Here is a 15,241-nt window from a genome sequence, read left to right as displayed (position 1 = left end):
CTGACCCCAGCTCTGGCATTAAAGTCCTCTCTGTCAGTACCAGAGCTGCTGAATTACTCTCAGTGAAATGGTGCAGGATGAGGCCAGCTGGTGGCAGGTGTTACTGCATGCAGAGGTGCGTGGTGCTCAGTGCCTGATAACCAGGGCTGAGACATGACCACGGCAGATGCCCTGTCAGATGCCTTGTCTGAGTGATTTCTGTGCAGCACAGGTTGATGTTCACCACAATAGCATCTGAAGAGGCAGCAAAATAAATACCAGTGTCACATAAAGCTCTGCACGCCGGCTAGTTCTAAGCCACAGGCATGCTGTGGTGTTTTCTACTTTTAGTAATTTCTCCCTCCTTTTTCTTCTTTATGTTTGGTTTTATTGCTTCCTGACTTTGAAGTACTTTAGTACTCCACTTTTAATGTGCTCATATACAGGTTTTATCTGGAGCATTATCAATCCTCTAGTTTCATAAGCATACTGTGGCTTTATATAAGGCAAAATATGCTCAATATAAAAGAAATGAAGCTTTGGAAAAAAAGAATTATCATATAAAGACATAACTGGGAACAATAAAAGTTAGCCAGGAGCAGGATGGAGGCTGTTCATCCCTGCTGGCAAACTGCACAGCTGAGATGTTTTTTTAGGAAAGGAGTGAAGATGTTTCTCTTACATGAACCTGCAAGCTCAAACAGAGGCCTCAGAGGAGAACAAAAGAACATCAAGAAGAGCAGCTCCTCATGGAGACAAGAAGCTTGTTCAAGAAAAAAAAAAAAAAAGAAAGAAAAAAAAAAGACAGGAACATAGGTAAGGAAGGGAAAGGCACATGAAGATTGAAAATACAGATCTCTATGCTGGATCTCTATGCTCTAAGCAGGAAATGAATAGGACTGAGTGATGCATACAACTCTTGAAGGCCCAAATCTCGTCCAGCTTGAAAACACTAAGGTTCTACTGGCCAGCATGTAAGACTTCCCCTTACATCTGCCATGCAAACCTAAGTTGCAATGGTTCTTATGATCTGTTTATAGTAAGTCAGAGGGAAAAGCAATAAAAGAAACACCTGCAAGTTTTTTGGTGTTTTTTGTATGTTTGTTTCTGTGATTTTTTTTATTTTATTTTATTTTGTTTTGTTTTATTTTGTTTTATTTTATTTTTTGTAGCATCTCTACTACCTGTCAGATCATTTGAGTGTGTTCATACCTCCAGCTACTGGTGTTGCCAAGCTCACTTACCAATGGCCATGCTGCAGGGACAGGTGCAGTCAGGCATACAACAGCACTGGGATTTCGGTGGTCAACCACTATGTGGGGCCAAACCTGAAAGTAGGGGAACACTCCACCAAGCAGAGTTAACTGAGGATCCAGTCTGCAGTGTGCTGCTGGAGAGCTTGTCTTTCTTTCTAGATGTTTTGCGTGGGTATTGTCATACTGTAAAAAGTAATAGGTGTCAACTTGATTATCTGTTCTTCAGTTCTCCACACCCTTTTCTCATATCACTGACCCACAGACTCCATGATTCAGCAACAGTGTGGGTTATTCGCAGGAAGAATGGGGGAGTTTGCACTGGAGTCTGCCTAGTGCCAATAGTTCACCAGGTTTTCATCCCCCATAAGCTATATGCACTGTTCCTAATGGCTTCTCTGCCTCTGATTCCACCTCCCTTCATCTCTGCTTTTATGCATGTTATCTGGAGATGTACTTTCAAGTGCCAATATCTCTTTTAAAAGGACTTTCGCCCACATGAAGACAAGGTAATACCTCAACTTACTGCAATATTAGTCTTACATTTTTGCAGACATTTAATTTAACAAAAGAAACACACAGAGAAAAGTAAGATCTGGGCTCTCTCTGGAAAAATCTGAAATACTAATTAAACAAGAACACTTGGTTCTCTTGAATATACAAGGGAAATTCACTCTCCTAGTCAAGAGAATGCCATATGTGGAGATAATAACTGCAGTGGCAAATCAGGAGAGTGTGTTGAACTCCCAGATATACTGAATATATTGGTGACACATCTTTGATGTAAACTGTGGTACTTTCTGAACATTTTTGCATTATAAATATGTCCAAGGAATACTCTGTAAAATTTCCTGTAATGTTGGCACATTCTTTCTCACATAGTTCAGTGTTATCACTTTATAGCGCCACTCGTAAGTGGAAACAAAAACAAAAAGTTGCCTGTAATCAGAGTTAAACTGTAGATTGAACATCATTTTGGATGTGATCAATGTGCAGATTTTGCAGTCCTTAGGAAGAATGATCAGGCTGCAGTATCCTTTATTTGGTGGCTGCACAAATAGTTCAGGAAGCTGAATCACAGCTGCACAACACTTTAAAGATGTATTTTTTGGAATGCAAAGAAGCAATTTACTTGAACCTCAGAGAAATGTAGCAGTCAGCTCATGTTGGAACCAGTTCCTAAAACAGATACCTTGTTTCATAAGCAAATTAAAATACAGCCTTACTGAGGTCCAACCAGTATGGATGTGCCTGTGCCAAGTTCAAGTTTAGCATTGGTAGAGTATATACCTTGACTCCATTTTAAACTTCAGAGAGGTGGTGGTTTAAAATGATCCAACAAACAATTGTTATGCTAAAAGGAATACCTTTGTTATACCTTAGAGATCATTGCACAAGAACTCGAGCATCATGAACTTCTGGTGGCTGTGTGAGAAGTAAAGAGTTCGTTTTACAGGTGGGGCTTATCCTTCCATTGGCTGAAGCCCATTATAGCTAAATTCTTTATTCAAATGTGCTGTCCAGGCACACTCATTGTCATTCTGCTCATGTGGCTTATTACACTGGCTTTCACAAGATGAATCAACTGAATAAAGTGACTGGGATTTGCTGTCTGTGTTAACGAAGATGTGATTTCAACAGTCCTTAGAAGCGGGCAGCAGTTACATTAGCGCTGTAACTGGGAGGTTGCTCATAGGAGCACTCTTCCATTTATGCTTCCTGCAGGAAATCAGCTCTGATGAAGTGCAGGCAAATGAGATAGCGAGCATGCAGCTTCTGTTTTGAGTGCACAAAGCCATCTCAGAGGAGAGCAATTCGCACAACCTGTTGTGTATGTGTGCAAACCCACTTTTTCCACCATCTGCCTACAGAAGAAGAAGCTCTCTTCCCCATGCCAGTATGTTATGTATCAAAGTGTATTAAGATGTCAGAGTTTCAAAATCTCTTCTGTGGACTGGAGATTAGTGTCACATTGACCTTCAGTGGAACTAGAAGATTGGAGTCACCAAGGCATTCTTGGACATTACAGTAGAGAATGCCTTTCACAAACACATGCAGTCTAGTCAATGATGTCTGAGTGACCAGTTTTACTATTTACAGTTCATGTGCTCACAGTATTTGGATTTCCAGTTCTTAGAGCCTGCTGTTTCCGTCTGCTTCTCAGTTTACCCATTTATTTCTGCTTAGTCGATTTCTTTTTCCTCTTTCTCCTTTCTCCTTTCCTTTTTCCTTCCCTTCCCTTAAAAAAAAGTGGCTGGTGATGAAAGAAACAAGAATCACAATTAAATTAAGTTAAAACGATATTGTTGAATTATGTACCGTTCAACTTTGTTACCTAAAAGAGTTTGTTTAAAGGTTTTCAGCAGAGGATACTGAGGGTAATTCAAATTAAGCTGGAGCAATTGCATTAATATCAACATAAAGTCAGAAGCAATATTTTCTGCTATAAAATAACATTTATTTCTGAAAGTATACAACAGACACCGAAAAATTCAACTTTGTTATTCTCTGTGGAAAAGTAAAGTCTGTTTTTCATCATAGACAACAATTTCTATTTAAAAAATAGCTATGTGACAAATTTGAGAATGTTTGGTGTGAAATAATTTCCAGTGTTGCAGGGAAAATTTTGTGACTGGTGAAAGTGGAATTGTTTTTCAAGCTTAAGGTCATGTTGTTGTTGGTTGTAGCCTTGCTGTTTTCTTAAAAATATACTTTTTGTTGTTGTTGTTAAAAACTAGTCACTACCTGAAGTGTAGCATCTTTTCCATATGATGAGATATTCTGGTACACGTGAATGCTCAGAAGAAAAGAACCCATTATTTCCGCGTTTTAGTCCATCAATCAGAAAACTGTCATTTAAAAAAACTCTGTGGTAGTTACCTCATTAATATTGTCCTGTGTGAGCTGTGTGGGTTTTTTGAAGGAATGGAAATAATTCCTCCTTCAGGCAAGTAATGCAGTAAGCCATGACTTTGTATTAATTTAAATATCTATTAGTGTGTCTGGTTCTGATGTCCACAGCACAACAGCAGGAAAGACTTTTACATTTTTTCCTTTTTATGGAAAATTCAGTTTTTTATAGTTTTCTTCCTTTCCTTTTTTTTTTCTTTTTTTTCTTTTTTTTTTTTCCCTTCCTTAAGAAGGCTTTTATAGCCCCGTTTTATCCATTGCACTTCTTATATTGTAGTTATTCCATGCTGATCTCTTGTATCTAACAGTACTAATTCTTATTCCTGTCAGGTATAAGTTTATCTATTCATGGGGCTGAAAAGCGTGTGCAAATCTGTCAGAGGAGAACTGCAGCAAGCTACCCAGTGTTACAGCATCCGCCTGTGGTTGGGCAACCTTCACTCCCACAAGTCAGAAGGTCAATAAAGATGGAAGCATCGTCTGCTGGATCTAGTATTTCAGCAGTCACTGGTGGAAAAGCAAAACCCCATCAGCCAGGTAACCGATTTGGTCTGACACCTTTTTCAGTTCCATTTCTTGTGTGGTGTGCCATTGTGTTGTGAAGCTGGTACTAATAGCATCAGATCATGCTTGCATGGAGATCAATTTATTGATCATCAGAGCTTCAGATTGATATTTTGTGTATGTTTGGTATGTTTTTGACAGTTGTATATTTCACTAGGAGTAACAAGAGTTGGGACAGCTGAAACTGGGGAATAAAAATGTAAGTTTAGTCATTAAAAAAAAAAAGCCATAAAACAATCAGTAGTCGTGTTCAAAATGTTAACGCAGAAAGAACTTTGGGCTATTGTTTTTTGATACCCTTTCAATACACTTAATTTGGATAAGCCCTGAGCTGACGTCAATGCTGTAAAGGCTACAGGCATCCCCATGGAACTCCATAATTGACACTAATGTTGGTTTTGAACTAAGGATGTGGCATGATGCAGAATGCAGATCAAAGTCTTGCTGCTAGAATGAAAACAAAAACTTTAGATCTGAAGGAGATTTTGCAACATGTATTAAATAGTTAACAAAATGAAACTTTTTAAACAAAAGCCAGAATCTCCTGGGAACCATCAAATTCTAATTGACATCATGAATTCATTCCTTCTTATGTTAATTGCCAGAGCTATTTTAGAAGTATCTTTTCTTATAACAGGGGAGTATATCTGTGTTGGCCACGTTCAGTTGTTCTTCAAAGTGAAAATTAAACTCCAACTTTCTTTCCTGAGTAGAGTGAATTAAGGCTGCCCATAAAGTCAGTTTTGTAGCTTTTATATTGAAGGGTTTCAACAGTCTCTCAGCTGCCCAGGAAAGGGCATGAGGCACTCTGTAACAGCTGCTGGGGTGCCATGGGACAGAGTCCATTTGTGTGAAACAGATCGCTCTGTCTGCAAACCCTTCATGTGTTTCCATTGCCTTGCAGATCTAGGAAATGCCTCAATTTTTGTACAAGTTGAAACTATTGAGTGCTTATTTTGTTTTGCTATGCAGGTCTATTGTCATGAGTTTCATACACCAATACTATTCAGTCACCATAATCTTTGTCAACGTGTATTAATTAAAAATTTACAGTGACTTGTAACCATTTGCTTTGTTTATTTCTTCTGTTCACTTGTTTGTCCTTCTATTTTTTCATCTTTGGTCTTTTTCCTTTGAAGTACAGAGAGACTACTACTACAAAATGTTGTTGCTGCTAAAGATATGTAATCATGACTGCAGCGTGTTAAAATACCAATTAAAAGAAACAGCACCACAGTTTGTGAAACAAGTATCATGAACATGCACAATAGGTAACACTAGCTATTCTGAGCTGCTCATTTTGAGCTGCTGCTATGTGTTAATAGATATGGCCTATGTTTTAATACTAAATAATGCACAAGCAATATAGCTGGTTTCTGACTGAGAAAAAGACACCTTTTTGGGTAGACCCCAGAGGTTTCCTAAAATGGAGCTCATTAGTGAGCATCATTTGGATTATGCTTGTCAGAGGATTTTAGCTTTCACTACAGTCATATAAGATTAGCTTTGTCTGTCATATCTTCCTTTTTAGACAATAACAGCATCTATGACCTTCAGAGAGTTTGCTCAGCAGCTTGGTTTAAGGAGGCATTTTCTATCATGAGTTTCATGGAAGTTAATAGAAGTTAATAGAACCGTGAGCCTTAAAGACTGCAGACTTTTATAAATAGTTTGCATGACAGAAGTATTGTCTTAGACAATTTACAGTGTCATTGTTTCATCTGAAAAGAAATAATGATTTTATCATTTGGATCTGTTTATTATTATTATTATTATTTTCAAGAACACTAAATTTTTTCTCTGTCTGGGCTGAATTACAATTGTTAGAGCTGTATTCTCTGTATATGTTGGTAGAGTCCAAGAAAGTAATAATAGTAACTATGCAACAATTGTAATAAGTGGAATTACTAGGAGAAAATTTTAATTTAATATTGAAATCATATGTTATTAATTCCTTCTCATCCACAAATTAACAGCTCTAACTTCATGAATATTTTTTCTTATACACTAATTAGCCAGTAACAGTACCTTATTGAAGGCTATACATTATAAATAGTTTAGTATAAAATGTTTTGACTATATGAATTACCCAGGTAAAAGATCTTGCACTATCATTTTCTAAGCTATCTTCCTGCTGCTTCATACAGTAGATTCCTGAGGTTTTTGTTCAGTCTAATTTTAAATATCTTATACAATTTGAGTTCTTCCTTACACTGGAGTGTTGTTATCACAATCAAATAGGTATTGCTGTTGAAACAGTATACATCATATTCAGTCTGAAATTTCCTTTGTCCAGTTAACAAATATTTTGAACATGAAGACAGTCCAGCATAATTGATTGTACAGAAAAGTATTCTGAGGATTTAAAATGCTATTTCTAATTCTTATCAACCAAAGAAGTTAGCACCATGGAAAGAAAAGGTTTTTGATAAAGTGACAGAGAAACGATCGAGTCTATTTTTTCCCTCTGACAGCACACTACTTCTGTTTTCTGAGTTCTGCTTTGTTTCCCTTGGCCACTTCTTTTCAGAATGACATTTTTTATTATTTATTGTGAATTCTTTCTGATTGGCAGCTGTTTCCTTTGACTGTGGTTCATAGCTAGCTACAGTCTGAGGAGGAGGAACTAGAGATATTACTCAGCATTACAGCATTCCTTTTCAGCTTGCTTCCCTGCCAGTTTTATTTACTGCTGGCCAGGAACTTGAAGTTGATGACTTCTGCTATTACTCTGGGTGTTGTAAGCTGTGAGAGTGGCTAACGAGCAGTAAATTGCCCATGATAAGTCCTTAAAATAAAATAAAATAAAATAAAAATCTTGTGCAAACTTGCAGAGGTACTGACTGCTCAGCCACAAGTGGAATCCCAACTTCTAAGCTCCGATATTAACCAAATCAGAAGGTATCACAAAACTGAAACAAAATAGAGAGGGAAATGGAGAAATAAGTCGAAGAAAGTTATTAACTGTGTTGTGAGCAAAGATTTCTGATACCTCTGCATATGCATCTGTCTGAGGAAAGTTTCTCTTGGAAAGGAGAAGAGCAAAGACAAGTAAAACAACAGGGTGGTAAATATAGGTAAATATAGCTAAATATAGCTGCAATGACTTCAGCATTGACATATTAACGGCAAACGTGCATTCCTGCCAGATTCATGGAAGGACAGTATTTAAATTTTTGAGAAACCTTCAGTTGTCATCTCCCATTTATCTGAGCAGATGTGGTGTATTGTGGCTAATGGGATACTGGATTCTGAAGTACAGGGTTCAAAGCACCTGCCTGGTGTAAATTGTTACAACTCTCCTGAAGAAGGTTTATGACCAACGTGTCTGTGTTGCACACAGGAGGCTTATTTTGAGAGCTATGGTAAACAGCATCTAGGTTGTCTGTAACAGCAGAAGTTCCAGGTACCAAATAATCCTGAAAGTTAAAGTCTTCCCGCTCTATTCTCTCAATGAGGCAAATCTGTGAACAAAAAAATCTTCACTTGTGATTGCATTGCACCTTTGTTATGGAATGAGCAGGATTTCAGTTTCTGATTTTCTGCCTGCCGTTTCCATTGACACTGCTTATTTCATATAAGGGTGATGTTACCTTACTTTTTCCTCATGACAATGAATTCCTTTATTCTCAAACTCTGAAGAACTCATCAAACCTATTTCCTCTGGCTGTTGTTAAGTCTGCTGGCTACCTTGCTCAATACTTCTACGCTGTTGTATAGTGAATTCTTCATTGTGTAGAACACTGGAAACTTCCGATGTCTTCTCTACTTGCAACACTTGCTAGCAGTTACCCACTTCTGTAGTAAGAAAGATTTGAAGGTCCTCCGGAAAGATTTTCTCTCTCTTTACTTTCTGTGAAGGATGAAGGTCTCTGGGTAAGCCAGAGTTTAAGGAGAAAAAAAAAAAAAAAAAAGTAACTAACTCTGTAAGACTGCATAATACAATTTGTTATTGTGTTATTGAAGTTATCTTTAAATTCCACCATATACATAAGCCCATATCTTACATATTTAATAAAGTAGATATTCTGTATCAATTGTAAAAATTAGTTCTTCCAACAGGAAGGATGGTCTTTGAAATTCTTTGTCTTCAGAATTTAGTAAATATGTAAAGGCTTCACCCCAGGAAATGCCTAAAAATTTCCTAGAGATTTCTGCTTTCAATAGTTTACTGTTCAAATAGATCTCCTTCAGTGTCAGAGAATGGTATGTTTTGGAATAGGGATTGCTTGCTATCTGAAATGATAGAGGCATATGCATGGTATATGAATGAGCTTTATGTTCAATAGCAAGGAAACACCTCCTGAAATGTTTGGCTTCTGGCATTACAATGGAAGTTTAGTGCAGTCATTGGAATTCAGAGAGAATTTTTTTTCATCAGTCTCTTGCCTTTTACCACAGATAGTACCTGATAGAGAGGCCGTGATTGTTAAAAGAATATATGTTGTCTTAGGCATGCTTTTCTAGATTTTTAGATCCTTTTGTTATTTTATTATTCCTTATTGAACTGCATCATTTTTATTGATGCACTTAGTTGTTGGTTAGGAAAGAAGAAGCAAGACCTAAAGGCATTGGCGAGCAGAACAACTGACTTTAGGAAGCAAGGAAAAATGCACAGTTCTTGAAGCTATGGCAATCAAAATTAAAGCAAAAGAGGAAATGTATGTTTAATGAGCTTAGTCACCACATAATGAACTTTGAATCATCAAGGAAGCTAGAACTGAACCCTATAAAACCGATAATTTATTGCACAAAAGATAACCTTTTCTCATCACAAAATGTGCACATGCTTGTCAGCATTCACATTTGGTGTGAATGTTCTTCAGAAGATTTGTGTTAGTTAGATGTGATTTCTTGGTTAAATCACGTTCTCTGTTCTTTGCTGACTGGCAGGACGTATGTCATATATCCCTCTCAGATAAAAAGAATAAACTCCTGCAAATAATTCTGCCAGAAAGCTCTGTCATGCAAGTACTTCTTGGCAGCAAATGCACACAGTGTATTGGGAATGGCTGGTGTCAACTCACCTGAAAATTTGTCTTCACATTGACGGTAGTGCTTTTATTCTGCTTGTCTAACACTCTTAGGGACACAGCCTTTTTCAATGTCTTCCACCAGGTGTATATAAGAACTTCCTCTCATGTGGAATGAAGCGTGTGAAAAGCAAGCAGATTTCAAAGAAGTTTCACATTCTCTTCATTAAGCTTATTTGCACATTACAAAAAAAGACATGCTTACAGATAGACAGATACTTCTGTGCAGAAGTATCTTGATTAATGTCAAATGAAACAGCCCTGGATATTTAACTTTTCTCTTTATCTACGGCCTGTGTTCCATACAATGGAAGTCCAATGCATCCAACTAAATTTCTCCCACATCTCTACCTCAAGTGTGAGCTGGAAATAACTCCTTGATGCACAAAGGGACACTTTCTCCTGACTGTTGGAGCTCTGGAGCCTCTGCAAAGCTGCTAACAGGGAACTTGCTTCAATTACAAGGAGGACATTTTGTCCCTGGGCTGAATGACAGGTCGTCAGATGGTGATTATGCAGTACTTTGAATTTAAGGGTTGAACTAGCTAGTAGATGATGCAGAGCATGAAATGTGAAATCTTTTTTCACTTTGCTTAGTCATTCAGCCTGGTTCATTCATCACTTTACTTTTCTCAGGGCAAAAGCCAGTTATTTGAAAATACCTGCACCTAAACCAAATCAAACAAACAAATAAACAAACAAAGCTAGAGAATAAACTGTATTTTTCATTGGCAACTCGCGTGTTTAATTTTAAAAGATATGGTTTAGGCACAAATTGCACCCTTCTTTTTCAATTTGTGCTCCACCTGACACAAAAAATATTGATCCTGCTTGGGACCTGTGCACACCCTCAATAATGGCCTTCAAAAATAATAATTTTAACTGGTGGCTTTGAGAGCGTTCTACTTCTCTGGGGAAGTATGTATTTTTAAACTTATCTCTTTTCAAATACTTCTTTTTTTTCCCTTCCTGCTTTGATCAGCCTCCTGTTTGCTGTTGTAAAATGATCTTTCATTCACTCTTGCAATCAATTATGTATGCTTACTTTAAAATTAGTATGGCTCACCCTCAGATTTCAGCTCTTGTAGCTGTTGTTAGTTTACAACACGCAGTCAGCTCACAAAGGCTGCAAAATGGCAGTCTCTCTGGGCGTTCTTGATCATTCCACCCTCAGACAGTTTCCTCGCAGAGGGAAACATGTCTGAAATAGGAACCAGCAGCCAGATGTAGCTTTGCACCAAATACAGAATATTGCTGATTCCAAGGCAAGGTCATAATGTCCTAAGACTAGTGTACCATAACTGTCTTAAGACAGTTAAGAATATTTTTGACCTCAGTAGATTTTGCTGAAGAAAAATGACAAGACAATAAATTAAAAAGAGAGAGAAAGAGAGAAGGAGGGGAGAGAAAGGAAGGAAGAAAGGAGAGAAAGAGAGGAAGAGAGGAAGAGAGAGAAAGAAAGAAAGAGGAAGAGAGGAAGAGAGAAAGTGTGAGAGAGAGAAAGAAAGAGAAAGAGGAAAGAAAGAAAGAAAGAAAGGTGTGTTTCTGAGAAATTAATGACCCATTTTATTAAAAGCAAATAGCTTATCATTCAAGGAGCAATCAGGGAGACTTTGAATAATCAGTTATTATATTCCTGTATTGCTTTACTGAAAACATAGGGCTTTTTCATAGACAGAGTCCTTACTTAAAGGGGACTAGGTATTATGTAAGCCTCTATTTCTAATGTAAAATATGCTTCATATATTCTAAGGAAAGCTTCTTTAGGTTGACTGTCAAAAATGGAACTAACTAGGTTCTACTTTGACAGAGATGTTTTTGAGATCAGGAAATATATTTGTCTGTAACAGGACTGCACCATTTTACTAATTTCCACCAAAGCTTTCATGCAGTCCAAAAAACAGCAAGAACGTTTTCCAAGCCTGTGCTTCATTCTGAAATCTCAAAATTAACCCAAACCTTTATTTATAATTCAGGGGAAAAAAAAAAAAGTGTGTGTGGGGTGGAATTTGCATGGACAATTAGACATAAGTAAGTACATCTATGTATCAGAACCCACCAAAAAATCCTACTACTGCAATACATGGAGGTGGCAAGCCTAAAAGAATTGCATGAAAAAAAACATCACTGCTTACAGCAGATATAAGGGTAGCAAAGGTGGCATCATTTTTGATCTGTTCCTTGTTCCAAGAAACGAGCAAACTCCCTTTGGGACATGCAGACTGCTACCCTTCCCTGTGCCACAAGTGGCTGAACATCTCAGGGAAGCAGATGTGTTCTCCCACATGCTGGATAACTCCATGGAGGCACAGTATTTGCTAGTTACATACTTGGGGTATGCAGTTCTGTATGGTGTTGGGCTTCAGAGGTCCAGCAGAACATGAAAGACACACTTCTGAGGTCTTCATTATGATATCTGTGTGGTGCACCAGGCATGAACCTACAGACAACAGTTTAGGGTGCTTACAACAGAAAAAGAGAGATAGCACTACAGGCTTATTGCTTTATTTTGACCTTACTTTAGGAACATCCAGCACAGAAAAGGAATTTAGCACCTGGACTATAGCATGAAGAAGTAACCTGAACTTCAAGGAAAATGGAAGGTTTTTAAGGGTCATCAAAACTGCAAATAATTTAAAGGCCCTTTGTGCTGCCAGAATGCCTGAAAATGATGATCCTTGAGGTTCAGACACTGTCTTGCCGCTTGTGAAGGAGTTTCTGCTTAACACTAATTACTGAAAATTCTCTCTTTTGGACAGGCATCCTGTGTGAGCAGCCCAGAGCTAGTCCATGCATTTTAATGGTGAAGTGCTGTATTTCTCTTTGGTTACTCTTGGTAATTTTAGGAGGTCACAGGGTTTTATAAGAAAGGCCAACTGCACCAGGTTTAGGGGCAGGATTCCTGTTGCTTGTGAGATACTCTCAAAGCCATTGAGACATTGAGGGGCATTGGTAGCCATTAATTATTATTGTCTAGATTAAACCTTCCACTCCAGAAGCCTCTAAATCTCTGCAAATTGGAAGAGACAGACTGGGGATAGACTGTATTTGCTTACTCTGTTCATATTCCCTTTGTGAAAGCATTTGCTGTCAGATGTAGGATCCTGCACTGGATACACCTCTATTCTGCTACCATCTATTTAGGATAACCATTTTCACATTCCTTTGCTACGTTAATTCCTCAGCAGTTTCAGGACAGCTGAAGTTCCCAAAATGGTTTAGCTGCTGGTGTTTTATGAGGGAATGAATTGGCAGGATGTGTATCACTGAAAAGGCTATGATAGGCTATGGTATAATGTGAGTCTGTATAAACGATTGTTACATAAAATACCCCTGGAAGACAAGTTGGGTATCTTATAAAAGCTATCTTGGTATTCCATGTTATAATGAAGTAAATCTTTGGCACACTAAAGTTATCTGTTAGGTCATGCCCCTTACCCCTGTGCAGCCAGCTTTTCTCTTTTTCTCACCATAAACTAGTGACTTCAGAACCAGGCAAACTTTGCAATGAACAGTTTATTCAGCAAATGTTTTCTCCCTCTCCCCTTCCTGGATTGCCTGCTAACAACTCCTGACATTGTCAGGAGAGGAAATTTTTCAAAATATGAGTTTGCACCGAGGGCTATCCATCCATTTTGTCAGTAGTTGTCTTTGGAAAAAGCATAGGCAGCATGAGAGACACAGAAAGAAAGGGCATGCTGAATGCAGGACATCCCACTTCTCTGTGGTTAATTTGCTGAGAGGACTTCTCTGCTTCTGATGCCAGCCAGGGTTTAACAGAGAGCAGAGTAGACACCATAAATCTTAAAAATACCTTAGGCTGTGATAATTTAGTAGTATTAGGTGTTTAGAAGTCCCCTCTTCACTACTGCTGCTTCTGTAAGATAAGGAAAGAGTTTGTGTTAACAATTAAACATATGACATGCCTTACAGTATATTGCAATGCAAAGGGAAAATGTTTTTAAGTAGCCTTTCAAAATTAATTCCAGTATAGTTATTATGATACCCTTGACATGACCATGCACAGAGACAGCCATTGCATAGATTCTTTATGATAAATAAAATGACATGAGTTTTTTAATTCTTTTTTTTCTTTTTTTTCTAGCGTTGTTTGGACTTTCCTACAGAAAATGAAGTAGTCCTATGTATTCATTCCAATCGCTTTCAAAGCACTGTTGAAACTAACAAGGCATTTTTGTGTTTTTACACTCAGCTTTTGATTCTCTCACACTAATATACAGACACACTATTTTGTCCATAATCAGTGAGAAAACCATTAAGAGGAATGATGTTTTCTGCACAGTGAAATATTCAATTATCTATGTTGAACATTGACAGATTATACTATTTTTTAAAGTAATTGGTAAACCAATTAAGACTACCAGGAGTTATGGACATATGTAGCAGTCTACCAGGTCAGAGGCTTTTCAAAGGTCTGCAGATATTTCCACAGGGTACCCAAATATTTCTGTCTTGGAAACACATTGTGTATTAATGCTGTAAGGATACAGTGCTTTGACTTAAATTAGAAGTCTCTAAAGGTCTCTCTTTCAACATGTATCATTACTTAGTATCTATAATTCTTCCAGAACTGTGCTTTGTAGACAGATAGGGGCAAATCCTGTGACCTACATAGGTAAAAATAAGTACCTCAAATGAGGGAAAACTGTATAGATAGCAAAATTGGGCTTTAAGATACTCCTGATTTGTCACAACAGGTACATACGTGCTGGCACTGTCCTACCACACTGAAACCACTGCAGACGTGGTAGACAGATGGTTTTGCCTTGTTGTATCTTAAATAAAAAGATCTGTCAACAAGTTCTTAGAAACAGAGAATTAAACACATACCTTTTCCTGTCCTTTTGACTGCAATCTTCAAAAGTAACCCAAGATTGGAAACAAGCATCAAAATGAAAGAAAAAGGGAATCTACACCCTGTAGAAATTTGAAATTGTGTTGAAACTGCAAGATAGAGGAAACTTAGTACTACTTGTAAGGATCAATGAAAGCTCCTAAGTAATGCTCTTGTTCCAGAAAAGAGAAAAGTGTTGGACCAGTGGATCAAAAAGCTGCAGTCTTTAACATTTCCAAACACTTTTTGTTTTAATCCCTCTGGTGGGGGGGAAAAAAAAAAAAATAAATAAAAACTGATGTAGTTGAAACTTTTTGAGTTTCAGTAACTGAACCAACATGTACTTCATACTTTGAGGTTTGTTGTCCACTATAATCCTGAGATGGATGCTGAGAAGAACCACTATGGTGTAGATTTTACTTTATTTCTGTCACTGAAAACGTGATGCCAGAATTGAGATGAGTAAAGCTATTGATTTCATATGCGTGTGTAGCCCTAAGGTGTTTAGATAATACTCTAAACAATTTCCATTTCAAATTGCACTTTTGCTGCAGCTGACCTGCCTAACATTCAGAGTAAGAAGACAGGAGAAAAAGTACCTGCATGGGTGATCCTTCACCCCATATTGACTGGGGCTGCCTTTAGTG

The 15,241-nt window shown here is 37.7% G+C and overlaps 1 protein-coding gene across 5 annotated transcripts in view; it reads left to right on the top strand.

Annotated features, from left to right (window-relative positions):
* ANO4 (anoctamin 4) overlaps positions 1-15,241 on the top strand; it is a 221,241-nt gene that overhangs the window by 89,311 nt on the left and 116,689 nt on the right. For all 5 annotated transcript variants that reach the window (XM_066994321.1, XM_066994329.1, XM_066994322.1 and 2 more), the window contains one exon: positions 4,473-4,679. In XM_066994321.1, coding sequence (XP_066850422.1) covers positions 4,473-4,679 — 207 coding nt within the window. The remainder of the gene's footprint in view (positions 1-4,472; positions 4,680-15,241) is intronic.

This window comes from Anser cygnoides, chromosome 1, assembly GCF_040182565.1.
Source record: "Anser cygnoides isolate HZ-2024a breed goose chromosome 1, Taihu_goose_T2T_genome, whole genome shotgun sequence".
NCBI classification, from domain to species: Eukaryota; Metazoa; Chordata; class Aves; order Anseriformes; family Anatidae; genus Anser; species Anser cygnoides.
This window is presented reverse-complemented; position numbering and strand designations above follow the sequence as displayed.